At 43.0% G+C, this 27,858-nt stretch overlaps 1 protein-coding gene across 1 annotated transcript in view; it reads right to left on the reverse strand.

Annotated features, from left to right (window-relative positions):
- LOC138303653 (alpha-2-macroglobulin-like protein 1) overlaps window positions 1-27,858 on the reverse strand; it is a 192,945-nt gene that overhangs the window by 50,810 nt on the left and 114,277 nt on the right. The window contains exons 21-25 of the mRNA XM_069242956.1: window positions 22,355-22,476; window positions 20,568-20,619; window positions 17,702-17,788; window positions 16,542-16,718; window positions 1,631-1,712 (exon numbers count right to left, since the gene is read on the reverse strand). Of these exons, the coding sequence (XP_069099057.1) occupies window positions 1,631-1,712; window positions 16,542-16,718; window positions 17,702-17,788; window positions 20,568-20,619; window positions 22,355-22,476 (520 nt within the window). The remainder of the gene's footprint in view (window positions 1-1,630; window positions 1,713-16,541; window positions 16,719-17,701; window positions 17,789-20,567; window positions 20,620-22,354; window positions 22,477-27,858) is intronic.

The raw sequence follows: 27,858 nt of genomic DNA on the forward strand, positions 1-27,858 counted from the left end.
TCTGACAGGGGAGGGGGTGGTGGGAGGGGAGGTGGTGTTGTGTGTGTATGTGTGAGTGTGTGGTGTCTGCATGTGTGCATGAATGTGTGAATGCGTGTTTGTATGCATGTATGAATGTTGAAGTGAGTGTGTCTCTGCATGTAAGTGTGCATGCGCGTGAGTATGCGTGTTTGGATGCATGTATGAACGTTGTGAATGCGTGTGAATATGCATGTTTGGATGCGTGTATGAAGGTTGTCGTGAATGCATGTATGGATGAATGCTTGAATGCGTTTATGAAGGTTGTTGGGAATACATGTATGGATGGTTACGCGTAAAAAGGGGAACAAGGGGTTAGTGTTCTGGGATACCCTACTCATTGCTGTCTTATAAGCACGATATTGGCATCTTTGAGGAAAGGCCATGTCACAAGGTGAGGGGAGATGGCAGCAGAGGGCATTGTTATGGGGAGGAGGAAGTAAGGACACAATAATCAGGTACCGGAGTAATTCAAATACGTATAAGGTTTTTTTAATGTAATTATTACACCCTACATTTTCCCATAGATCAGGGACAGACATGTAAGAAAACTGGGCAAGTTTCAATTACCCGATGAAGGAGGTGGTTTCTGTAATTGTGCCAGAAATGTGTCTCTCTTCCCTTTCACCCAGCTACCCCATTGTCAGGTCCATCTTTTAAGACCCTATTGAAAATTTACTTTTCTATCTAAATTTGATCTATGACGATAAGAGAAGGAACAAATGTAAATAATACATGACTTAGGTGTAATAATCCTTCCTCAAGTCACTAATTGTAATATCACATTTAGGTTCACGCCTCTTACCTTTCCTTCTTCCCCTGTCCAACTCCCAATCCTAGAAGCTGTTTCAGAGGTATGTGCCACCATCTTAGCTTCTGTGTCTATATGCAAAATACGCTGTACTTGCAAATTACTGATTTGTTCTTCTCTTCTTAATGCTATAGAACCAACCGACTGAATGCCACCTGTTTGATGTTCTCTACTTTTTAGCTTCTGTTAGCAGGGTTTTTAAAGTTTCCATTAATTCACCCATCCTTTAATGTGTGATTCCTTGCACTCTTATTCTTTCATCCATCCATGTTATGTACGCATTCATCCATTTTCACTCTTTCATGCATTCATTGTCCACACTTTAATGTCTCATCATCCAACCATCTATTTCATACTAACAGACCTAGCCACATTCTCTTCTTTTATTTATGTCACTACACACATATTCTTCCACTTTTCTTTCCAGGTCCATGTGCTCATTCAACCATACATGTATTCAGCTATCCTAAAAAAATCACTCACCTATTCAGTCATCCATTCTCCTAATTTAATTCATTCTTCCATTAATCCAGATTCATATTCTCATTCATCTCATTGTTTTATCAATGCATTCATCTGCAGTTCCCTTGATTTATTCAGTACCCATCCACCCATTCTTCCATTCCTCTATCCATCCATCCATCCATTCATTAAATACAAAATGTGATTGAAAGACACTTGGCACAACATATCCTGACCATTTTTTAACAAAATTGCACACACAGCTGAAATGTGGCACACTCCATAAACTTTCCTGGCTCACTTTTAGAGGCAGCGATACAGGGCCACAGACACACTTACCAGGTGTTCCCTTCCTGATCGCTTTTGCCAAAGGCGCTGTAAGACCCATCATCATGCTTGTAGTTCAGCTGCCGCTGGTACCCTGCAGAAAAAGAAATGAAGTGAGAGGCGATATTTCTCATTTTCAGTTCCAGACGAACATTTCTTCTGTTGCCTGAAAGTAGCATCATATACCTAATCGCTGGAAAGGAAGGGCCTCAAAGTTATTTGAGGGAATATGCAAACAAATTAAAAAGGCAAAATGCTGTGAAGCAGGGGCATTCAACATTTATTACCAAAACAGACTTCAAGCACGATTTTCATGATAACTAACGTTTACATGATGCCCCAAAGGATTTAGTGGGCTCAATTCCCAAAGCTGTTTGCATCTATGGGTCCGAACAACAGGTGCAAATTGCCTGACTCAAAAGCATAATGCAATGTGCAGTCCCCCAAAGCACAACCTCTTTACAATCTTTCTGACTGTCTGACTTGTATCCTTTCACTGCTCATGTTTAGGGAACTGTTTTTTCATTTTCTTTCAGCGCTCTATGAGAGTGCATGTCTTTTTTGGGATCTCTCCATCACGTGCTGCTTCCTCCTTGCCAAATCCCACAATCTGTCCCAGAGTGCTTCATATTGCACCCTCTTCTGTTTTGCTCTCTCCTTTATTTCCTGCTTTTTCTTTGACCTGCTCTCTGAATCCCTTGTATTGCTCCCTCCTTTGCCGGTAGTGTCCATTGCTTCCTCGTCTTTTGCTTTTTAATATTGTGTTTTTAATTATTATGCCCCATCTGGTGCACCCCTCATCTGATATCAGTTGCTTCCCTCCCACCTCCATGCTCCCTTACCTGGAACTTTAAAGTTAGATGTTTTAGTGAGTCAAGAACTACCACTAAAAAATACAAAAAAACACTGACATGTGCCAGTTAGTTTAGTTAATTAGCTATAAGTGCACCCCCATCAAGCACTGATTAGGACTTCACATATTATCTTGGGGACAGCGGTACTCATTAGTAATTTAAGCAATACTGTTCTCTGAATCTGAGTGATGCCATCAATGATGCCATTTAACACGTAATGAGTCATGCAAAAACGTATGTACAGGTAATTCACCTCCCACGCACGATGGATGAGTGGATACTTCAACGATAAGGGTGACTTGAAAAATGTGGGAGCACCCATAAATGTAAGAGTTTTTGGGTAGTCATAAACTTCTCTGTGACCCATCACTGCCCAGAAAACAGTCAGAAATGTACTCCTATCTAGAGCAGGAGTAAATGAATTCCCATTGCTTGTAATGGAAAAGAACACACCCAAAATTGATAAGGATGTAAGGCAAAGAGTTTCGTCATAAGAAAAGGTGTGATTTCACCAATGCAGAATCAGTTTTGTAAGCACAACTGTACTGCATATAGATTGCGCAAGAGCAATCACCTCCACTTGGAAGTAATTAGGAATTTAGAAAACTCTTCAAAGAGCACTCCAAGAAACCTATGTCTGTTGCAAGTTCCCATGGGTAGTCTGGAAAAAGTATGCAAGTTTCTGTAATTCAAAAGTCTTCACCCATGCAGACATGCATTTTTTGTGAACTAAGCCCATTTGTATGCAGATTTGTAGAAAGTCAGGCTTTTTGATGGTTGTCCCCCCACTTTTTGCCCCCCTTTTGAACTGATAGATGGTTGTTTTTGACTTTGACAGTGTACTGAAACCTACTAACCAGGCTCCAGTGCCAGTGTTCTTTCCCCTAAAAACAAAATACCCAATTGGCAAAGCACTTTAGCACCCCTGTAGGTCCTAAGAAATGGTGTAGGAAAGTGCCACTGTTTGACATGGTCACCCCCACTTTTTGCCTGGGAATTTGTGCAATTTTGACAGAATGTGCACTGGGTTCCCAGTGCCAGATTTCTTTCCCTAAAGCTTTGCAATTGTTCCCAAATTGGCAATACCTTTAGAACCTCTGTAAGTCTCTAGTAAAAGGTACCCCTGGTACCTGACCATGGGTACTAAAGAGGATCCCTAAAGGCTGCAGCATGTATTGTGCCACACTCAGGCACCCCTCAGCACACACATGCCAACTGCCATCGCAGGCTGCTTGACATGGTGCATGACAAGTGAGAAGAGAACATGGCCCACCTCCTGTGTGCCATGCCTACAAACACTGCATGCAACATTGGTAAGTCACCCATACAGCAGGCCTTAAAGCCCTAAAGCAGAGTACACTATACTACATGTGTGGACATATCTGAATGAGCAGATATGCCCCTGTGATGTCTATGACGAGTTCCCCAGCTACATGATAACTTCACCGAAGATGTTTGGTATCTTGTATTAACAAGCCCACACTGATTCCAGTGATGGATTCATTAATGCATGCCCTAAAGGGCACCTTAGGGTGCCTCCTGAAAACCTACCAATTACTAGTCTACTGGCTGACTGGTCTTGACCAGCCTGCCACCACAGACGAGTTTCTGACCCCCTGAGGTGATAGCCCATGCCTCTGGGGTCAGACACAAAGCCTGCTCTGGACGGAGGTGTTACAACCTCCTCCAAGCAGGGAGACTTCTTATCAACATATCAAGGCAGGAGGATTCAAAGGCCGCTGCTGCCTTTGTTATGCGACCTCCAGATCCCTCAGTCAGTGGAGATGCCACTCCCCCTTCTCCGGGCACATTTGCCACCAAGCCAAGAAGGAGAATTTCGGATCAGTAGGTGTGTTCCCCATCTGTCTAGTTCCACCACTTAGGTGGACCACCTGATGTGAACACAACACTTAGAATTCCACCATTGGTTCTTAGTGGACGTAGGCTCGCTGGATCACGATATGCCCACTCTCCACAGGAAGTGGTCATATAAAGGGTGTAGACACTCTAAAGGTAACCATCCCATTAGCTACTACCTGTACCATCCCTGGATTCATCATTTAGGTGGCACCCCTGATGCCAGGAAATCAGATTTGATGAGTCCAGAAGACAAGGAAAAAGAAGAGCTGTGAAAAAGTGAGAAAAAAAGACTTGCTGTGGACCTTTGGCACCAAACTCTCTTGCCTGCACCAGTCTCAATGATTGTGACAAAGTGACTTGTCCTGCAGCTGAGCACTTGCCATGAATCCCAGTAGACTGCCAGTGCGTTGCAAATTACCAGCAAACTCCCTTGGTGCAGAGGAGCTACTCCCCTGCAGTTTGCAGGCAACAAAACAGCAGAGTTGGGTACAATGTCTTGCAGCTCACTGGCCAGCCTGACGCCGCAGGCACCCAGGAAGAGGCACCTGTGCCCCAGAAGGTCAGACCTGGCGACTAACCAAGTGTGAAGACACCAGGATCAACCATAGTAGCACACCACCAGTACTCTGGGTACTGGACGCCCTGCACCAAGCCAAGACCGTGAGAGTACAATTGGGACTCCCACTGCACCGAGCAGCCATTGAGGGATGTCAGCACAAGAGAGATCCACTTCCTGTGCAGCCCTGCCATCCTGCTTTTGCACCCTCAAACCAACGAGACCGACAACCTGGATGTCTTTGACGCACCCAGCCCAGCCAACCTATCTATCTATGCTGCACCTGAGCACCCCAGCCCGGGTATCAGAGAACCAACTGTGCCTTTGTGTCTCAAGGACCTTACGACCCATGCCTCACATTCTGAGCTCCCAGACATGTCCACAAGTCCCCCTCTGCAGCCCGTTTCTAGGTGGTCCCACTTCTCTCCACCGGCATAGCATGCACCTCTGCACCCAGCCGCCTCAGGGCAGGTAACGAGTAACTGCTCGTCGTACTTTGTACCTTGGCTCCCTCCGACCCCAAGTCCTGAAGGAGACCATCAGAAACTAACTGTAAATAACTGTATGCAACATATGCCTTTTTCCCTATAGGAAAGCATTGCTGCATAAAGACACATTTAAGCGAACATTTACTTACTTGGAAAAATCGATATTTAAAAAAGTACTTATTTGTTAACGAAGTTCTTGGTATCAAAATTTACATAAAAAAATGTTCCATTTCTCTAAATTTGTCTCAGATTTATTCTTTGAGTGTTTATCTCATGTATTGCCTCTGCGAGTACAGCTAATTCACAGCACTACCCTCTGACAAGCATTAACTGCTCATCTGCACTACCACAAAAGAGAGCATTTAGTGTTGTCACTTGTGCCTCTGTAAACCAGTTGGGGTCAGCTTACTGCAAATGGTACCCCTGGTACTAGGGCATGTGTACTAAAGAGAGTCCCTAAGGGATGCAGCATGTATTATGCCACCCTGAGGGAACTCCATACAAATTCCATGCAGAGTGCCATAGCAGGCTGTGTGTCATAGTACAAGCCATGAGTGAAAACACGGCATGGCAAACTTATTGTGTGCAATGCCAAAGTCACTACATATAATATATGTACATGACCTCTACAATAGGGCTTAAAACACAAATGGCAGAGTGCAATATATTCAAAGTAAGGACATATCTGCATGAGCAGATATGCCACTGTGATGTCTAATTCTATTACTAGATATTGCAAGTGAACAAGGAAGCCATCTTATGGTATGTATTGGGCACTGGTCATTATGAGTTACCCATCTACATAATGGCTTCTCTGAAACCTATGTTGTTTGGTATCAAACACCTTGTCTTAACAAATCTACACTGATGCCAGTCTTGGATTCATTATGGCATGCACCCAAAGGGTATCTTAGAGGTGGCCCATGAAAAACTACTAGCCCTCTAGTATGCTGGCTGACTGGTATCGACCAGCCAGCCACTACAGATGAGTTTCTGACACCCTGGAGGCAAGAGCCTGCATTCTCAGAGGTCAGAAACAATGTCTGCTCTGGAGGAAGGTGTTATCACCTCCTCCAGCAGGATGGCCAGTAAATCAGCATATCTGAGCTGGAAGCCTCAAACCTCTGCTACCCTTTGACATGCAACTCTGGCTTCCCCCAGACCTAGGAAATGTTGCTCCCTGCCCAGAAGCTTGTTTGGCACCAGGACAGGAGGGAAATTAACAATGCAAGATGGCGTGTTGCACTACCAGGCTAGTCATACCCTTCAGTGGGTTGCATGATCTGCCCCATAAAGGAAGGTGTCCGCAATCCGCTTTTTGGTGGAATTAGGAATTCTGGGACAGGGTTATGCCCACTCTATACAGGAAGTGGTCATATTCGGTGTGTGATCACCCCAGGGGAGAGAAGCCCATTGGCTTACACTCACCTAAATGCCCCTAAAGTACAAGTTACTTACCTTCGGTAACAAAATATCTGCTAGAGGCATATTCTAGTTGCAGATTCCTTACCTTAGAATTTTCCCCCAGGTGTCAGACTGGATCCGTAGATTTTTCTTCCAGCAATACCCTTGCGCATCGGTAGGTGGCGTCCGTCGACTCCGCAGGCGTCGTAGGCGTTGTGGTCGCCGTGATGACGTCGGGAGTAGTACATAGATGCCGCCCTTGCACAGTGACGTCAGTTCTTTTGGCACCAAAACCTCCCCACTGGCCGCTGTCCTGACAATCACCTGGACCCGACTCATCCTATCGCTGTGACTCTCCCAAAAGCCTCACAGGGTTGCCAGTACTTCATAAAGCAGCCAGCATCTCCTTGGAGTGGAGGAGACATCCCTGACATCTGCAGGCACCAACCACGATATCCAGACCACCAATCTGCTGACCAGCATGCCCACTGATGCACCATTAACCCAGGAGGAGGTCATCGTCGTCCCGGAGGACAGACCCATCTCCCCACAAAGTCTGGAGACACCAAGTCCACCAGGAGACGCCCTCCACCAATGCCCAGGGTACCAGAGCAGTTGGAAAAACCAAGGCTTGTCTGTGCCTGAGCCAGATACCACAGCCACAAAACAACAAACTGCACCCAGGGGATGAAAGAATTTATGAAGTTGCCCACAAGAGGGGCCAGACTGTCTGTTTTTCCTCCACCTCTGCAGGCCTAACCAAGCACTGTGAGCGCTCTCGATGTAGGGGACCAGCCAACCAAAACCCTCTGCACCCAAGCGCCTTGGCCCTGGTCCAGCAGTATCGACTGTGCCCACTTGCTTCCAGGACCCTCAGGAACTGAGCTCCAGGTTGGGAGCTCCCGGACTTGTCCTCCTCTTCAGCCTGTTTCCAGAAGCCCCATACTTTTGCCAATCATGCAGTGTGCGAGGCACCCGACCCATCCAGCACCTCTGCTCCCAGACTCCCCAGGGCAGGTAAAACTGAACTGCTGGTATTTATCGTGCCCTTGCCCCCTAGCATCCTATGACCTAAAGGGGACTCCCAAGATACTTCTGTAAATACCCATATGCGGTACATGTACTTTACCCACTGAAAGTCAATACCGGGTAAAAGTGCATTGATGTATTTTACTTATCCCACTTTGAATAAAAACTCCACAACAGTACTTACCTTACTTGAAGGATTTCTGGTGTTGAACCATAATATTAAGTGTTGTATTTTTCTAAAATGTTCTTGAGTTTCTTCTTGAGTGTGTCTCATTTATTGTATGTTCCACAGATGGTTAGCACTACACTCTGATAAGCCTAAACAGCTCACCCATATTACCACAAAAGAGAGCATTTAGGGTATTTAAGTTAAGCCTCTATCAACCAAAGAGGGTCGCCTGTACTATCTGCATAGTATAACCCTACATTGGTACACTACATAGATAGCCACCATCCTACAAGATTAAATAGGTGAATATTCTGAAAATTAGATGTTGCTCCAGTCTTTGTGGACCAAAACTACACAACCCACAAAACTGTCATCAATAAAGAATACACACCTATGATGCAACAATCAGGTGATATCAGGACTTTTGTTTCATACTAGGGGCCACATGTACAAGATAGAGTTGCATCAGCTTTGAAGCACCACTTTTCTTGCGCCTCCCTGTGCCATCCAGCGACACCATGTGTGAGCTGTATTTACAATACGGCACACCATGGCACAGGTTAGGACAATAGCATCCTAATTTATGATGCTATTGTGGTTCTTTGCAGGATTAGCGGCATAAATTGTGGCGCTAACCCTGCAAAGTAAATGGAGGCCCTTTGAAAGTAAAGGGGTGTCATTTTAACACCTGCCTTAGGCAGACTTTAAGAATGACGCTAAAAGTGGTGCAGTGAAAGGTTGTAGATTTCAGTGCACCATTTTTACAGGCCTCCCTGCATGGAAACAGCCCCATTGCATACATTATGCCTGGCGCAAGCATAATGTGAAGCAAGGGGTTACAAAGTGGTGCAATGCATGCATTGAGCCACTTTGTAAATATGGCAAAGGAGAATGGCCTCCTTAACACCACATTAGCGTAAAAAAATGATACTAGTGGGGCGCTAAGAGGTGCTAGGGCCTTCTAAATTTTGCCCTTGGAATTACACTATGGAGCTGGTACAGAACATACACATTGACTCCGGAAATGAAGTGATGAGTAGGGGGTGAATGCTATGAAGTAGACAGAAAAAGCGGGTCCGGCCCTCGTGATAATGTTTAAAATAATGAGGCCAATTAGTGCAATCCACAGGCCCATTGGTATGTAACTTGGCTAATATCATAGATTTAATAGGCAGTTTTTTGGAAAGAAGCTCGTGAAATATTACAATGCTAGTATGCAATGCCAGAAATGTCAGATCCACCCAGGAGGTATTGAAGGGCTCGCCTTTCCAACAAATCTTGGTGAAACGATTGCAAAATGGAGTATTCCTCAATGTAAGTTTCCTAGAAATCGTCTCTAAAGTCAAAAGTTTTACAAGTAGCTTATATAATTGTGGTATGCAGTCTTACATACCACAAATCATTTCAAGATCTCCATAGCATTTTTATTCAATTCTATTTTCAAACTCTTTATGAAAGACTGCATATATTATGACTGAGAATGTACTAGAAGGAGGCAGAATGGTTACAAAATCTCATACACTCCGCAGATTGCAGGGCTCTCCCTCAGGATAGACAGATCCTCCAAGCTCAGACACTAGGAGTTAAACTCAGGTTACTGTGACACAACAGGTCAGCCACCAGACATATCCTTAAGGCTACACCAATTTTACAGCTTGTTGCTTCAGACAGCAGCACTGATTATCGTGGTATAAATATTCAAAATATTTATCAATATAGATGAAGAAATACCTCCACAAAAATCATAAAATATCAGCAGACGCATTCATTTCCCTCTGACACCAAGGAAGAAGTATCAGCAATGAATGTCCACAAGTTATCAGAAATTATAACACAAATATCAGCTTTATGTATATCATCAACCCTCAGATAAGCAAACATTTTATTCCCAAAATCAGCTTCAAATTTCCAGACAAACTTCAAACGTTGTTGCAAAAAACAGGTTTTCATGTTGGGCAAACGTATAGTTTCTTATCTGTTGGTGAAGTTTTGCAGCTTGAAGAATTTTCTGGATTTATGTACTGTCATTATTCGGACGTCTAGTGTTTTGGTCTGGAATTCTCCACTATTTTGTAGTCCTAATTTTATATTTTTGTTGTTCGTCGATGGGCCCCTATTTGGTGTATCCTGTCACGTCTTACTCCTTCTTAGGAAGCTCCCACCTTTGTTTGCCATATTCATATACTTTTATTCTTCTGGTAACTTGTTCTCTTCTTCCAGTCTTCTTGGTGGAGGAGGGTGGGTACATCTACAAGTAAGAAACTACGTTTTGCAGCATGAATATTTCGTGGATTTACATGCTGTGCATAGATTTTGTAGCAGTTTGATGCTTTTGTGGTGGTTGGGTTGAAGATGAGCTTTAATTTGTAAACAGGTGTTGTAAGACCTTTTTGTCTCACTTGAGCTTCCCTATTCATTTGAATATATCTATACAGAAGTGTTTTGTGAACGTGTGTACAGATGACCGTGTTGCTGCTGTGCATATGTCCTGTAAGGATGTTGCTTTTTTCTTTCTTGTTGAATGTGCCTTTGGCTTTGAGATAAATGTCTCTCCTGCATTTGTTGGCACAATTGAATGGTTTGGGTGATCCATTTTGCAATTGTGCCCTTAGTTACAGGTTTTATCAGATAATTATTAGCAAATTAAACAAATGTCGGCTTTGTTTTCCTGTTTGTTTTTGTCTTTTTAGTGTAGTATATTATGGCACGACTTTCGGCCTGCGTGTGTAAAGTTCTCTCTGCGTGTGTCTTAGGTTTTTGGAAAAAAACTTGGTATTTGTATCACGTAGTTGATGTGGAAGTGTGGACCGAACTTGGGTAAGAACTGTGGATCTGTCTTCATGGCAATACTGTCTTTGTGGACTTTAAAGTATGGTTCTTGAAGGGTGAGTGCTTGTAATTCGCTCACCTTGCGCAGAGATGTTATGGCCACCAAAAATGGTGTCTTAAGTGTGAACATTTGTAATGTGGCTCTGTGTAATGATTCAAAGGGTGCCTTCATTAATTGTGTGAGTAGCACATTTAAATTTGATGGTGGTGCTGGTACCCTTCTTTGTGGTGCAATCCTTTATGCTCCTTCATAAAATCTTTTTACAACTGGCGCTATGAAGTAACTTCTTCCCATGTGACCCCTTGTGTGTGCCACTATTGCTGCTAAGTGTACCTTTAGTGAAGCATATGTTAACTTTAAGTCAATGGAGTATGTTAGATATTTTAATACTGTTGAATCCTTTGTATTCTTTCCTAATTCTTAATAGTCCATTTTAAGACACCGTAGAGAGTATGTTTTCCACTTTGCCATGTAGCATTTTCTTGTGGTTGGCTCTCTTGTTTCCTTTAGAACAGCCATTGTGCTTTCCAGTAGCTTTAGATTAACATATTCTAAGTCCTCAGAAGCCAGGCTACCAGCTCAAAGACTCTGGTTCTGAGGGAGTAGTACCCTTCCCTCTTTCACTGACTGTAGATCTTATTGTCTTGGTAATCCTTGAATATTTCTTTGTGCTATTGCTATTAGTTCTGAGAACCATGTTTGCGTCACCCACTGTGGGCCAATTAGTATGAGTGTCATCTTGCTTCTCTTGAATTTGCTCTGTAACAATAGTATCAGGGGAAACTTGTAAGCAAATGTCCCTGACAAGTCTATCAACAGTGCATTCCCCAGGGGTTGGTGATATGGCTGTCTGGATGCAAGGCTTTGGCATTTTGCATTTATTGGTGTTACAAATAGATCTATTATTGGAGTTCCTCACTTCCAAAAGATCATTTTGAGGACTTTCTGATTTAGTTCCCATTTGTGTGAGCATGATGCATGCCTGAATAACCTGTCTGTTTCTGTATTTTCCTGCCCTGGGAGATGGACTGTTGTTTTTACATACTCCACTGTATGGCTAATTTCTATAGATCTTGGGATAGTCTTGATAATGCCAGGGATTGTGTTCTTCCTTGCTTTTTCATGTAAAACACTGTAGTTGTGTTGTCTGTTAGGGTCAATATAGATTTGTCTAAGAGCAACTACTGAGAGGCTTTTAAGGCTAAGAACACAGTTTTCAGATCCAGGGTATTGATGTGTTGTCATGCCTCTTGTTCCTTCCAGCCTCCTCTCACTTTGAGCGAGCCCCTGTGAGCTCCCCAACCCATATGTGAGCATCTGTTGTGATTGCCACTGCTGAGTAGGTGGTGCAAACTTACTTCATTGAGTATATATTTTTGGCTTCCAGTTCAAAAAAATAATTCATTTCAAGGCTCCACGCACAGGTCCATTTATGGGAAAGGTCCACCTATCATTTGATCCCTGCTTACCCCTTAATCCCCAGAAAGGGCCCTTTGCTTTAGTAACCAGGGACTTCCAGTGGTGGCAAAGATCAAAAGAGCAAAGAGTGAAGGCCGCCATTTTGAATTGTTCACCTCCAGGCTCTGGAATGCTCTTCCGGCATCCCGTAGAAGTCAGCCATCGGAAGTCCGTTTTAGGAAAATGTAGCAAACCCACATTTTCTAAATGTGGTTCAGGAAATGTTCATCTTGGATTAGTGGAGGGGTTATGTTGTATCTACCACTTGGAGGCCAGTTGGGCAGCCATGCGCTATACAAATACAATGAATTGAATTGAAAATGTGATGCGTTCTACCACGCCATCCCCTCTTGTACCTTTTGCATGACAAACACTAGATCTTCAAAACAACATGTTGCTTGAGACCACCGGTTTTGTACCCATTCCTGAATCACATGCATTTGTAGTCTTGCATATGGGATCTGTGGGCTACATGATGCCATTTTCCGTAGCATTTTCCCCACTGTCCTCACTGTCAGAGCTTGTCACTTCTGGTATTGAATACGCTCCAAATGGGTCCAACACTCTCTTTCTAAATGCCCATATGTCACTTTTGGAGGTGGTATGGGTTACCAAAGAGGTGTGGACCCCTTATATTGACCTCTATGGGTATGTATCATCAGCAATATATTGGTAAACCCATCCAATGAAGTTTATTGTAAAGTGTATCAATGAAACACAGACCGCCAGTCTGATGTACATAGATGAAGCCAACACGTGTTTCGCCCCTAGTGGTATGTAAACCTGGGGCTTTCTCAAGTTTATTCCAGTATTCTTAAGGTAAGTTGTTATGTGACTCCATTAGCATGTTGCAATGATTAGGGAACAAATCACTCGATAAGCACCATGTTCAGCAAAATCACGGGATAAATCCCTTAAAGGGTGGTGTTGTGTGTTTCATTGATGCACTTTACAATAAACTTCATTGGATCCACTGATTTAGCTGGAGATGATAATTTAAAAGAGAATTCTGATCTGAAGATATGGTTTAATTAGCTGTTATATGGGTTTACCAATATTTTGCTCCCTTCTGGTATTGGATTGTTTCCAGCAATAATGATGGTATTCTCTTTTTGCTGGGGTACACTTTCACTTGGATTGAGTTGATCCTTGCTCCAAGAGACATTTTTTCCTGCTCTGGAGTCGGTGATGACTTCTCTATGTTTAATGGGGATCCCCATGTGAATAAAGTTTTCATGACTTGCTGAATATGTTCCTTGCGCTTGTGTGAATTGGCTCCTACTAGACAGGCATCTACGTAACGATAGGCATGTATGCCCTATCTTCTTAGGTGTACTGTTACAGCTGCTAGGCACCTTGTAAATACTCTTGTGGCAGATTTTATCCTGAATGCCAGCACCGTGAACTGGTAGTGCATTTTGTTTACCACAAACCTAAGGCATTTTCTGCATTTTGCATTCATTGGGATTTGCAAGTATGCGTTCTTTAAGTCTATAGTTGCTGTGTAGTCACCTCTTTGTAATTGGGGAATGACCTCCTTCAAAGTTTTCATCTTGAATTATTGTGTCCTTATAAACTTTTGTATTAGGAAATATGTTGAGTAATTTCCCTGGTTTACTTCTGCCTTTGGCCCTGCTTCAATTGCTTTTCTCTCCAGCAATTTATCTTCCTCCTTTAGAAGAGGTTTGTTTCTTCTTTTGTGTAAACCTTCTTTTTTGGTCCCCTTGTTGGAGGCATTTCATTTAATTCTATGCAGTATCCATATATAATTACATTCAAGATCCATTTGTCTGATGTTATCTTTTTTCACTCCTGAAGGACACTTTTTATTCTGCCTCCCACTGGTGTTATTGTGTAAAAGGCTGTGCTCTGCTTTTATGTCTCTCACTGGTGTTATTTGAGAGAGGTTGTGGACTCTTAAGAAGTCACTTGTTGGAGAGGATTGTGCCCCCCTGGGGTTGTCCCATGACCCATGTTCTTCCACAAGAGGACTGTCATCTTTTCCCTTGGTATTGCCAGCTCTGCAGGATTGTAGGTGTTTGGTTAATTGGAAACTGCCTCTTCCCTTGGGCTTTTGAGATGGTACCGAACCCCCTTCGGAAACCTCGTTGAAACTGTAATGCTCCCATCGATTTTGCCATTTTGTTGTCCTTTTTGAGATGGTTCAAGGTGCCATTAACTGTGCTCCTGAACAAATGATCACTGTTAAAAGGGGTATTTAGTATGTTTGCCTGCACCTATGGCTTGAAACCTGAAATGCTCACCGGTGAGTGATGGCGTAGGGTGATGTCTATCATCATCTGTTGGCTGGAGGTGTCCGCTGCATCCAATGCTGATTTGAGACATGAATTTCATCCTCTTGCTCTCCTTGTCTGGAGGAAGGTCTGATGTAGATGAGATGTTGACCATTTTCCGTGTTGTCGAGGTGATGATTGAATCAGCCGGTACACTTCTCTTGATTTATGCAGGGTCCTTGAACGAATACTTGTACTTTTTCTCTGCCTTTGAGTCAAAGCTCTACAAGTGATGGGTTCTTTGTATCATTCCCTTCCCTGGTCCTGGACACTTGGAAGCAATAGCAAGAACTGGTTCCTTGCTTGTGTTGGTAAAAAGTGTTTCTAGCAGGAAACAAGACCAAGGTCTTTCCTCTTCCAACTGCACCTTAAACTTGTCCACAGCCTTCTTAATCACCCGATTATACATGGCAATTTCTTCTGGAGCAGGACTATGAGGGATAGTTATCGACCCTCTCCTCTGGAGAATATGTGTCAAGGTCCTGACACTGAGGATCTGTGATCCCTGATTCCACAGAATCCTGGAACATTCCTCCCATTTGTTCCTCCTCCTCTTCATAGAAGAGCTTGTCTTCTTTTTCCTCTTTCTGTGGCTTTGGACTTAAAGGTGGGTTGATGTCTTCAACCTCTTTCTCTCCCTGGTCCCTTTGGTGGTATTTTAAATCCCTTAGGGGAGTCATTGAAGTCTTTTTTCTTCTGGACAAGAGGGTCTATTTCAACTTCAAGGTGCCTCTTCTCAATTTCTGCTGCACATCATTCGGCATATGGCCTCGGCATTGCTTTTTTTTCCCCCGATGCCGAAGATTCCTTAGAGGATGCCTCGGTCGCCAAGCTTCATATTTCTTCTTGAGACCTCCCCTTTTTGATGTTGAAGCATCTTTCCCTCGTCTGTCCTTCGACAACTGGGTTTTTTCAGGGGATCTTCCTCCTGCAGTGTCCCTTTCAAAGGATTCGAGGGATTCCCTGTCTAGAGGCATGGCTGCGGCATGGAGGGTTTCCACACAGAGGCTCCCTTTGATGCCCTTGAATCCTATTTTCCTGGTTTTCCTCCTCATCACTCGAAGGACCCAAGTCTCTTAGGGATGGAGTCTTCTGCTGTTCCTGTATGGTATGATGTGCTTGCCTCTGCCTCTCATTCAACCTCTGTGTCTTCAATGTGAACACGGACAGGCACTGCAGTTGTCGATTCGATGGAAATTTGTGGGGACAATTCAGGCAGAACTTGAATGGAGTCTACTCCATTACACTATTCAGGGCGCCCCCTGTACAGGCATTCTCAACAAAACTTTGAGATCATTCTTCACTTTCCCCTTTGACTTCTCCTCCGGTATCTTACTGTCGGTGTTCTTCTCTGATTTTTGTTGAATTTTCGGCAAACTTCTCATAAATGTTTCTCAATTTTTCTTCCTCGTGTTGGAGAGCCTTCAGCTGCGCATCCAGACCCAATGGCGGAAAAAAAGAATCTGAAGAAGGCGACGAAAGGTGAGAGCTTCCGGAGTAAGGAGTATGACATCACAGAACACACCAAATGGGAGCGGACAGTTGATGTACAACAAAAAAAAAAAAAAAATAGGCATAGGACTACAAAACTGTGGAGAATTCCGTATCCAACCGCTAAATAGAAGAATAATGGACAGCATATGAATCCAGAAAAGAATTGTGCCGCAAAATTCAAATCCCCACAACAAAGTGTGTACAGTTTTGAAAATGTACATTTGGCACCCAACACCAACTACATTTATTGAATCCATGGATTTGGTACGTAAATAACAGTCTTTTCCTTTCATCAGGTACCAACATGCACCATTGCCAGAACTGTACAGATTGTGCAGCACATGCAGCTGCATCACAATGAAATGCCTGGGGTCACGAATGGTCACTTTCAGCCAGGATGCCCACATAAGAATTCTAGTGCCCATGCACCAAGCGTTGCCGTTTACAAGAAACAATGCTACACAAATAGCAGCCGTTCTTCTCTCACCGCTCTTGAGGTACTCCACTGCCTTTTCTTTGATCTCCGGTGTCATCTGGTTGGTCTTTCTTAGGTACTGCATGATGTAGATATTGGGGGCAAACTTGACCATGTTCTGCTCGCCGCAGCCATATGGCATGGTCAGGAGTCGGTCGATGTTCTGCAGGGCAGTGCCCATGATGTCACCTATACAAAATAAGGGCAGTGCAGTGATGAGAATAGGACCATGGATACAACAGCACTGATCACAATCTCACTGTTACTAATGTCAATGTAAAGGTTTAGTGGATATTAACAAACGTGTGGCACTAATGATGTAATGTACTTAAATGTTTATAGGATTTGGAATGTGGATGGAAACCATGGGTGGCACTATGAGGGGGGGTACAGATGAAAGAGAAGAAAGGGTGGATGCTGGGAGAAAATAACTGTGAAAGAAGGAAGAACACATGGATAGTAAAAAAAGGGTTTGAGAGAAATGAACAGAAGAAAGGAGCGAGGGAATGGAGAAAAGTGAAGAAGGGGCAAACAACTGAAAAGGGTGTAAGAAAGAAAATGAAACAGGAGTGAAGAGAACACAATCAAGAAGTAAGAAAGATATAAAAGAGAAACTGTGGAAGTGAGGAGAAGAGTGGTGGGTGGGAATAGTAAAAACAGATGGAATCAAACAAGGTGAATCAAAGGGAGAAAGGAAGGTAAAAGGAGTGAAGCAAAAGAGTAAAGGCTGGCAAATGTGGAGGAGGGACTAAGGTAGGCAAAAGAAAGGAGAAGTGGAGTAAAGGAAAGAAAGGAGGTTGGTCCTGAACCAATATCCAATGCAAGTTGCCATGAAGAGATTAGTGAGACATAAAACAATGTAATGGGGCAAGAAATGATGCAACAAATCAGCGTATCAGAAATCCTGAGCTGAGACACAAAAGATGCATAGAGGCAGGAACTAGCGCAGCAAATCAATGTGGGTGTAGTAAAACATCAAGAGAAATTCTGAAATTAGAAGATGTGCTACAAACTAATACTTTCTGCAGTGAATCGTTGGAGGATTTACTGAATCAGGCCTTTTTACCATGATGAAAAACAAAGGACTAAGATATAATATAAGTAGACAAGAAGTGGTTCAATAAACGAAGTTCTGCAAAAGAGCAATTAATGATAATGAAAGCATTTCCTACCCAGGGCTGACACATGCGCTCGCTCTGAATCTTTCAGAATGTTCTCAGGGAGTTTCAGAGAGATCACTTCTGATGCCTCGCCATCTCCTAGGAGGAAAACATCAAGAAACAGCAATGTCATATCACAGGTAGTGGCTAGAAACTCTTCAGTGTAGAAACCTAACTCCATGTCTTTTCTTCCCTTTGTTTTAATTAATCAAATAGCTGTTAATTCACAAAGTGCACATCAGTGTACCATAAAATAGAATTTTCAATTGAATACTACAACTGGTCTGGGTTTCGAAAAGGTGAAGGTAGAGTCATTTATTCAAAGGCAGGCAGACTGTGGGGCACATTTATGAGAGGCCTGTGCCACTGTTGCATCACTTTTAGAGACGCAACAGAGGCACAAACCTTTCAACCATATCTATGAGGACACGCAAAAGCCCCTTTGTGTGGCTTTGAGTGGCCTCATAGGCATGGAGTAGGGCCTTACTCTACGTCAGGGAGGCATTCCATGGGCATTGCAGTGGGTGTTTCCAGCCAATACCCATGGTTTTGATGCAGCTCCAGATTTACAACAACTTGTAAACCTCGGAATGGGCCAAATCCTTACGCCTCTCAAGGAGAGGCGCAGCAAGGAGTAATAACTTTATTTTACCTTGTTTTTAGGGTTGAGCCTGCGCTAGCATGTGCATCGGTTGTAAGACACTTACAGTAGTTAGAAAAGGGCTCGGAGCCCCGTCCATGTCGCATCAATGTCTTTCATTGGTTCATGAATACGTCATGCCTTTTCCAGTGGTTAGCCCTCCTCGAGCGCAGCGACCAAGTACTGAAAACATACGAGGCTCGCTGTTTTCCGTCCGGTTTGTGGACTACTTTTTATCTTTTTTCGCATCGCGATCTCGCTTGGCAGAAGACAAGCGCTTTGCATGACATCGACCCTGTTACATAGTTAATTGCACTTTTGCCAGTTACGTAGATACTTGCACTTTTGCTGATAGGTTTCACTACAAGTGAACTGTAGCAGCGCGATTGTGTTCTTTTTTTCCATTTAATGTGACAAGAAAAGTCCGGTTGGGGTTTTACAACTGCTAATAGCTCTAACTCGGAGAAATGCAAGACCCGTTGCATTGCAAATGCTTGCTTCCTCTTTCTATGTTTGCTACATTCAGCAGCATACAAAGAGAAAAAACCCACACAGGATTGTTTTTGTGAAGGAAAGTGTCCTTTCCTGCACAAACACAATTATGCTTACAATGCAGACACCCTAGCACCATGGTGCAAAGGTGCCTGTTTTGGCACTAGGCAGCCTTAAATGGCACCATTGCAGTGGGAAAGGACAGGATTGTGCATATTGCATAGATATGGTGCATTCCTGCCCTTTCCTTTTGACCCAGTGCAGTGCAGCAAAGTGACTTGCTGTGCTGTCCTGTGCCAAAAGCCCATACATCTGGGCCTCACTGTCTAAATATACACATGAGCTTCAGTGCGCAATCAAAGATCAACAAATCCTGTGCTAGAGTTACTAGTTCTGCCATCACCAAGATTTTGGGTCCACATCAGGTAGACCACCTTAGAGGTGGAACTGGCCTGACGGTTGACATGCCTCTCTGACTACTAATTTTACGGTCTATCCAGGAATCCAAATGTGCCCTGGATCGGGGGGCAGTATCTCCTCCCCTCTGTGGGAAACCAGATTCACATACCAAAGGCTGTGGGGTCTTTGAAGTCCCCTGCCTTGGAATGCTAATTTGCAGGTTTTCCTGCTGGAAGGGGTGGATAATATCCCTGCCAGTGCAGGCTTTCTTCCTAACAGCCAGAGAGCAGAGGCTCTCACCCCTGGGGATCAGAAACGTGTCTGTTGGTGGTAGCTGCTTAAGACCAGTCAGCCATCACACAGGTCGTTGGTAGGTTTTTTCAGAGGGCACTTCTAAGGTGCCCTGTGGTGCATGTATTAATAAATCCATCACTGGAATCTGTGAGGTTTTATTAATACTAGATGGTTGATACCAAACATCCCTATTTTCAGTGAAGCCATCATGTTGCTGGAGAACTCATATTGACCAGTGTCCAGCACATGCATTTAGAATGACTTCCCTGTTCACTTACTATGTCTAAGAATCAACAAAGACATAGTAGGGGTATATCTGCTCATGCAGATATGTCCTCACATATAATGCATCGTGCCTTATGACTGAAAGACTTGCTGTAGGGGTGGCTTACATATATTGCATGCATTGTTAGTGGGCATGGCAGACAGACTGTGCCATGTCAGGTTTTCACTTTGAGCTGCACCAAGACACACAGCCTGCTATGACAGTCTACATGAGCTAGGTGAGGGGACCCTTAGGGTAGCACAATACATGCTGCAGCCCTTGGGGACTCTGTTACCTATACCCTATGTAACTGGGGTGTCATTCACTAGGGACTTACAGGGGTGCCAAAGGTCTTGCCAATTGGGGAGCAATTGTACAGTTTTAGGCAGAGATCTGACACTGCGGACCTGGATAGCAGGAACCCATTGCACTTTCTGTCGAACTTGCATCAAATACCAGGCAAAAAGTGGGGATGACCATGTCAAAAAGAGGTACTTTCCTACAAGCAGGACCAAGATTGATTTGCATATTACTGGGTCTAACCTAAGGTAGCTTAGTGGGCAAAACATTATTGTTGGAATGGTATCCTAAGCAACTACTAGTGGTTATGCTATTTATAAACATTCTGATCATCATCTTTTGGGTGTTTGACATTCCCTCTCACTGAGACAATCTGTTAGTCTTCTCAGTGAAGAAGACTGACCCACTGCTGTATCAAAAGCAAGCTGGCCTTTTCATATTTTAGTTGGTTCCAATTTCCTCCCACAAAATGGCAGTCAGACCTTTACCTTGTGCACAGAGTAGGGAACTGTGAGCCTTCTCCTTCAGGACTCCACCTGGCTGAAAAGACAGAACAGGAAATAATCAGGGGACTCCCTAGTAAGTCAGTACGCAGCATGCACTTCAGAGACATACAAAGTTGTTGGAACAAATAAGGTTGTACTGACTAGCAGGCCCCATCTACACTGCGGGGGACTATGTTACACTCCAACACGTGTGTGATGGCCCAGACTGATGCAATGTTTCTGTGAAAAGTCCTAGTAGATATCAGGTAATTGGAGTAATGCCTCAGTAAGTAGGCAGGATACTGGAGTGATGTCACCATCAGTTGGCAGGTTATTGGAGTCTGTCTGGTGTCTGGTTCCTCAAATTCTGCAACAGCGTGATGTCAGGTTATTCAGAATGATTCGAGTTTGACATTTTTCTAATGTGAAATTCAAGTCAGGCTTAAGGCTTCTGGAATTGGTGCGGGGGCTGCCATCATATTACTACAATGCCACATTCTGACATTATGTTCTAGGAGAACCATTTCAATCTATTGTCATGTTCCTTTAGTGAAGTCAAACTGAGTCAATAAGTGAATGTGTGAGTTATTGAGTGAGTGAGTGGCAACAATTCTGAATCCAACATATTAACAGACATAAATAAATAATAATGACATATTGATGAATACCACAGATAGTCCCAGCATTTTCATCTCACTATTTTTCTTTCCCTCTTCTTTCTCTTTATCACTCTCTCTCTCTCACACACACACACCCCTTCTTTATTCTCACTTTCATCTCTATCTAACTTGTGCTAAAATTTCCTAAAAGAGACATCGCACAAAGAACGTAACACCGTTTGGAGACACATTAATTTAAAAACGTAAACTCTATTTTACTGGAGTGATAAATAAAAGAAATGGAAAGTCACACTTTTTTATCACAATAGTATTCGAGATAAAGACAAATAATTAAAGTGGTTTCATTTTTAATCAGACACAAGTGTACTTTTGACTTTTAAATCATATGGAATTTTACTTCTGGTTTTATCACTCCATTGTAATATCACCAGGCCTTCTGAAAGTCAACAGAGATAGGCACCTATCTTGGATTGTCATTGTGCATAATTACAAGACAGCTGTCAAATTACCCAACGTTGGCGGATGGCAAATCACATTACAATATCACTAACATCATTTACTATACTTCTCATTGTATTCCATATTGCATCAAGATTATGGCTGTATTGGAAGTATCTAAAACAATGTTCAAAGATGGCCAACGCTTTTGCTGTCTGCTTTGCAAATCCTTCTGATTGCTTGTAAAAATCAATGCAAGTATTTGCAAGTCTATTGCTTGGAACATTATTTTCCATAATTGCAGGACAACAGCTACCATCTTTCAATAGACAGAGAGAAAGCATCTGCCAGAAAAAGAGAAGAAAGACTAAGGAGCAGGTCATGCACTCCCATTGAGTACCAAAGTGCAAATGGAGCAGTAAAACATGTAAGAATATCAGTTCCCAGAGGTGTATGTTATGGGAGTCAACCAGTAAAAAAGCAGGGAGGAAGGCTATCCAATCAGGAGGAGGGAACTGAAATGGAAAGTCATCAAATCATGAGCACAGGGCTGACCCAACTCGCAATCTTAAGTATACATTAGTGTATTGGTTACAACATTCCCAGAAACAGACAGCTACAGCTGCCTCTAGCAAAATCTCAAAAATGTAAACAATGAACAGGAAATGAAAAAGAGTGCTATGTATGGCAAGGAAATAGTTGTAGGGAGTAATTTCTCATTTTCACACGTACCTTGACAAGAATGGGCTTGATGACTGTGTCAATGCGCCCTTCAGAGGGTGTCACTGTGATCTCATTGCCGCATGCTTCTTTGGAGTCCAGAGCTTCTGTGGTGATGGTCAGGTTCACTTCACCTAAAAAGTGGAGGAGGACACTGGGTGAGATGGGCTGGTGAGGTGAGCGGGAGCAGCAGGATCCACAGATCAGGTGAATAGAGAGAAAGAGGAAGTCAGGGGGAAAGGAGAGAGGAGGAGGAGATGAGAACAGAAGGGTGTACAGCATGAGTAAAGCATGACAAAAGAGGGTTGAAGATCAGAAGGAAAGTAGGAAGGAGACAAAAGGCTATGAATAAAGTGGGCAGAAAAAGTGATGTCACTGCTGATGTCACGTTTTTTGTGTGAACTCATCGACAAAGCAGTGTTCTATGGTTGCCTGGCATATTATAAAAAATTTACATTTAACAATAATATCTCATTGCCCAACTAACTTCATGGTGGTTTAACTCCGAACTCGGAATCCTGCAAGATCAGCTTGAACCTTAGCAGATCAACTTGTATTATTTTCAAATAATTGTGTTTAGATTCAGTTTCTGGGTTGAAATTCCTGTATTGAATATGAACAGGGGTGTAGAGCAGAGGCCTGTCAAGGACAGAAAGTAAAGAACCCTCCAATCCTCATCTCTTAGATTGCCTAATGTAAGAAAAAGCCCCTTTCTCCCTTCAGAAGCCACTTTGCCATACCAGATTGCAAATGTTCTTGGTATGGAGAGCTGCTTCCTTGAAACTGTCACTTTCAACCAAAAGGCATAAAAACCACAAGCAAGTTTTGAATGAAGACCAAAATGAGAAATTAAGATCTACAAAGGTGAAGAAAAAGCCTGCAAAAACCTTGCAACAAAATATGTAGCAAGAGGGTGATGAACCCCATGAAAATCACACAGAAAGCATTGTGACACAATGGACAACTGAATGCTTCTTGCTTTTATAAGGTCCACTTAGTATGGTTTACGGGAAGAGTAAGTGAGGTAGAGGAAGTAGCCGCCCTCTTGCTTGGCAGATGTTCATGTGTGGTGTTTATATTTCCTCTATTTTGAAATGGAGAAAAAACTCCATTGGAGGTTTGCCAGAAACACGGGAAAATGATACGATTTCTGGAATGAACACCTGTGACTGCTTTCCCCCTGTAACTCCAGGGAGCCATCTGCAATTTACTGAAATGTACTGCCTGTGCCTCACACAGTACAGGACAAATGGCCCAACTAAATTGAAACATACTGGGCAGACATCCATGTCCCCATCTGCAATGCAATAGGAAATGCTGAAGAAATGTCCATTAAGCGCAACCTCTGCTCAGCCAGGAGGAGAATAGGGTGATGTTTAAACCCCAAGGTGCAAGCGAGCCAACGAGCTACTGCCCCAGAGAGTAGGAGCCTTGCAAACCTTGGCACCTTGAGATGGGTGCATGAGGAACTGGCAGCTTCTCAGCCAAGACACGGTCATAGAGCACTTTCCACACTGGTCACAGGGGGTGTCCTACAAGGTCCAGAAGAAGCTCTGTAAGACATTTTCTGCAATCCACTCAAAAGAATTTAGTGTATTGGTTGACTTCTTTCTATATATACACACCATACCAGCTACCAAATGGCAGCAGTGAGTAAATGGTGCCAGCGGTCCACTGAAGGTGGGGAAATTTGCACTTTTGAAGTTGCTAATTCCGTCAAGTTTCCTACTTCACTGTCATAGAAAACTCCTGCGCTACAAGTATTTTTTTCAGAGTTTCTCAGTTTTTAAACTGTACCCACTACTTGCATAATGGTAGTGCCTAATCACTGACAGGCAGCAGCTCACTGGCAGGCAAAGGGGTGCTCTTAGAGGCAACCGCATGGCCTCATTATTTCCTGAAACAAAAACAGATATTCCTGATGTCTTGTGGCCCTCAGAAGACCTACAAAGTGTGTGGCATGACAAAGAAACCACAGAATACTCTAGACTAATCATTAAAAATTGAAACACCACGGTGGGTGGCATACTCATGGTAACAAAGTGAACAAATATTTTTTGGCCCTCGATTTCAATTTTGTCTCATTAAGAACATTACATTATAAATTATTTACAATTATAGCTTTCAAGAAACAAATGCTTAGTCTTGCCTAAACTGATTTACCATGCATTTCCTAGTTAGTCCTTTATAGACCAATTAAGTGTATTTGATGGGCTGCGTCAATAAGAGAAATGTAAATATGGATTAGAGCTGTCACTAGCATTACATTTACAAAGGCACTGATAAAGACCTTAACAAGATATGTGCGAAGGACCTGGCCTTTCTGACTTTGGGAAAGAGCCACATTATGACTCTCTCCCATTGGTCTCTTAATTTGAGATGGAAATGCTTATATTGGAGCAGAAAGTGGGCTCGTCAGATGATATTTGTCCTACGAACATTACAAAAAAATCTCTCAGGTCCAGTTGAAAGCAATGTCCTCTATTTTGAACTCATGGCTCTCATGGGGTGTTGTTCTGAACAGCTGGAAGATGCGGTGGCTAAAGTCCGCTCTGAAAAAACTTTAGACCTTATTGAGGTGAAGAACTATACACCCAAGTCCTTGCTCCTTGCATTGTCAGAACTGGGAGAAAAGATTCTAGCAAAATGGCTTACTCATCTTGAAAATAATCAATTCTTAGATGACAGTCAAATGTGGCTTAGGCCAGAAAATCCTGCAGTAGCTGCATGGGTCTCAGTCATGATTAGATCTGCTTTGTATTCTTCCCACAAACCACTTAAAACCTTCAGGTTTTGCTCTTTCATATGAGAGAGAAAGCATGAATGGAAAAATGAAGACTAATTATGGATTCTCTAGTATATAACTCAACACCCCAAAAGCAGTTAGATGGTTGTTTAAAAAAGATGTTAGAATCAGCTTAATACAAGCTATATTTTAAAATTATGCTCAGAATGTGTAGAAACACGCAGAGAGATTCTATTTTTTTCTATAATTGCCTAAAGCATGGAAAAATAATTGTGACATCAAAGCTCAGCTGTAATAAGTTATTACAGTTGACCCGATACATCATTTCTTTATTGCGAGTACATAAATCACCTGTAATAAGGAAATTAGACAGTCTTTTATACTGGGTTGGACAATTCCATATATGATATTGGGATTTGGCAAGCCTGTTAAAGAAATTATGGATGATTTTAAAAACTGCGTAGTGGCAGTGTAATAATGGATGAACTGTATACTCTTAAGACTGAATGGTTCAAATTTAAGGTTATTGCGTTTGCCAGAAATAATCCTTGGGCTCCCAACTTGTGGTATGAACTTCTTGGAAAGCTGACTGGGGTCGCAGAGAAGGTTACGAGCTTTTGATTACAATTGGATAAGGAGCAGAGCCTTACTCTCCAGATTAATGGAGCAGTATCCGCCAAAAAATGTTTCCCTTTTAACTTGACTAACTTAAGAAAATTGCTGGTGAGGGTTGCTATAAATTTACATCTGGATTTTGCAAATGTGTAGACTTTAGGACTTCCTGATAGAGCATTACACAAGCTTTAGGTTATCCCGGACTTTGCATTAATGGCTATCTTTAGACCCTGAAAAGTTGATTCTGTCTCTGACACCTTTCACTGCATTCATTGGTTTACAGACGAGAGGCATATCAACTGATGTAAGGCCTTTCACATGATGAATGAAGTCTTTGTCCTTTCATAAGCTGCTCAAAAAATATTAATAGAATTAGTCCACAAAATCGAAGCAACAATCTCTTATGCATGCCACATATCTAAAAAATCCTGAATATTGAGTAGAATATACAAATAAAAACAAAGACATTTCCAAATGTCATCAACCTATACAGAAAGGAAAAAGTTACACTATAAGCATCTGGTGGTGGAGTGGAGTGCTGTAGATTCACATCCTCTGTATACCACAGCCATCTGGTGTTGGCATCGGATATTACAAATGCAATACACTTTTAGCCTTGCTGTAGCAAGTTTAGATGCACTTAAACATCCACCTTGCAATGCCCATCTTGGAAATGGTATGACCTTTGTGGGGTTTGGCAAAGCTACAAAGAGCTGGTTAGTTTTTCTGAAGTACTTAGTCCTTTCAATGTAATACAGGAGGGCCTGGTTGACCTCTAATGAGTACAGCTCACTTTCTGTAACAGAATCAGGTTGTGGAAAGCTTGTGTACCGCAAGGACTGGTTCCTGAATGGTAAGTGTGTGTAACACGCTGATGCGTCTGAGTGAAGTTATAGGCTATAGGAAAGGCCACTTTCCAGGAACAAAGCTGTAAGCTGAAAGAATGGAGGGATTGAAATGGCACAGCCATACGTCTTGTCTTATTTGAAACACCTTAGGGATCCACATGGGGCTGGAGGTGCTGTTGGAGGTGTCACCCTTCTTAGCTCCTCCTTGAGCCCACTTACCACGTAATCCTGAAGGGGGCTGAGTGTTCCCTGTTATGCAGGCATGCCGCTACCGCGGCTTCATTGAGGTACATTGAGGTACATGCAAGGTCCGCCTTCTGAGGGTATAAAAGATTGCAAATAATATCTTGAACCTTGACTTTGATGGGATCTAGTTGATTGAAGATGCAGTAATAGACAAGCCTCTTCATCTTGGCTGCATGGCTTGTAGTAAGCCTCATGTACTATGGTCATAAACTCCGCAGGGAGGTTAGGTAGCCACACTCTAAGCCCTCAGGTGCTATATGGTTAAGTTGAGTTGCTTGGGGCCTGGTTGCCTGATTTGCGTACCTTATGTGAGAAAGTCTGGCCATGATAGCTTCTCATGGGGACTGATGGACCTCTCAAGGAGCATTCAGTATGAGGGTTGTCTGGTCCAAGTTGGTACCACCAGTGTGAAGGTCAAGGACACCTCCCTAAAATTTCTCACTAAGTGTGGGATGAGTGCGAGAGGTGGAAAAGTGTAGGCAAATATCCCTGACTAGTGTATCTATAGTGCAGACACCTGAAGGCAGTGGATGTCACCATTTTTGTATGTAATATATAGCTTTCATGTTGTCTGTATTGATGAGGAGGTTGGTAGAAGTGTACAGAGCTCTTGAGGAAGGAGGGGCCTATGCTGTGTAGAGTGTTGTTTATGTGTGTGAGGAGTTTGAACTCAGTTTGTTGGTGTATGGGGAGTGAGGAAAGTTGCTTGAGGTGTAAGGTGATATGGGTGCAGCGCGGTGGTTTGAGGATGAGTCTTGCTGTGGCGCTTTATATGGTTTGGAGACTGTTCAGGAGCAGTTTGGTGATTCCTGCTTAGAGTGTATTCCAATAGTCGAGTCTGCTGTTTATCAGGATCTCTGTGACTATTTTCCTAGTATTCGCTGGTAGCCACTTGAATATTTTTGCAGCATTTTCAGGGTGTGGAAACAGGTGGAAGTCATTGCATTGATTTAGGGTGTCCTATCAAGTTTGTTGTCTAGGATACTCAAGTTCCTGGTGTAGGTAGGTGTGAAGCCGAGGTCTGCTGGCCACCAGGTAGAAACCCAAACAGCGGTTTATCT

This window comes from Pleurodeles waltl, chromosome 7 (assembly GCF_031143425.1).
Source record: "Pleurodeles waltl isolate 20211129_DDA chromosome 7, aPleWal1.hap1.20221129, whole genome shotgun sequence".
Taxonomy (NCBI): domain Eukaryota; kingdom Metazoa; phylum Chordata; class Amphibia; order Caudata; family Salamandridae; genus Pleurodeles; species Pleurodeles waltl.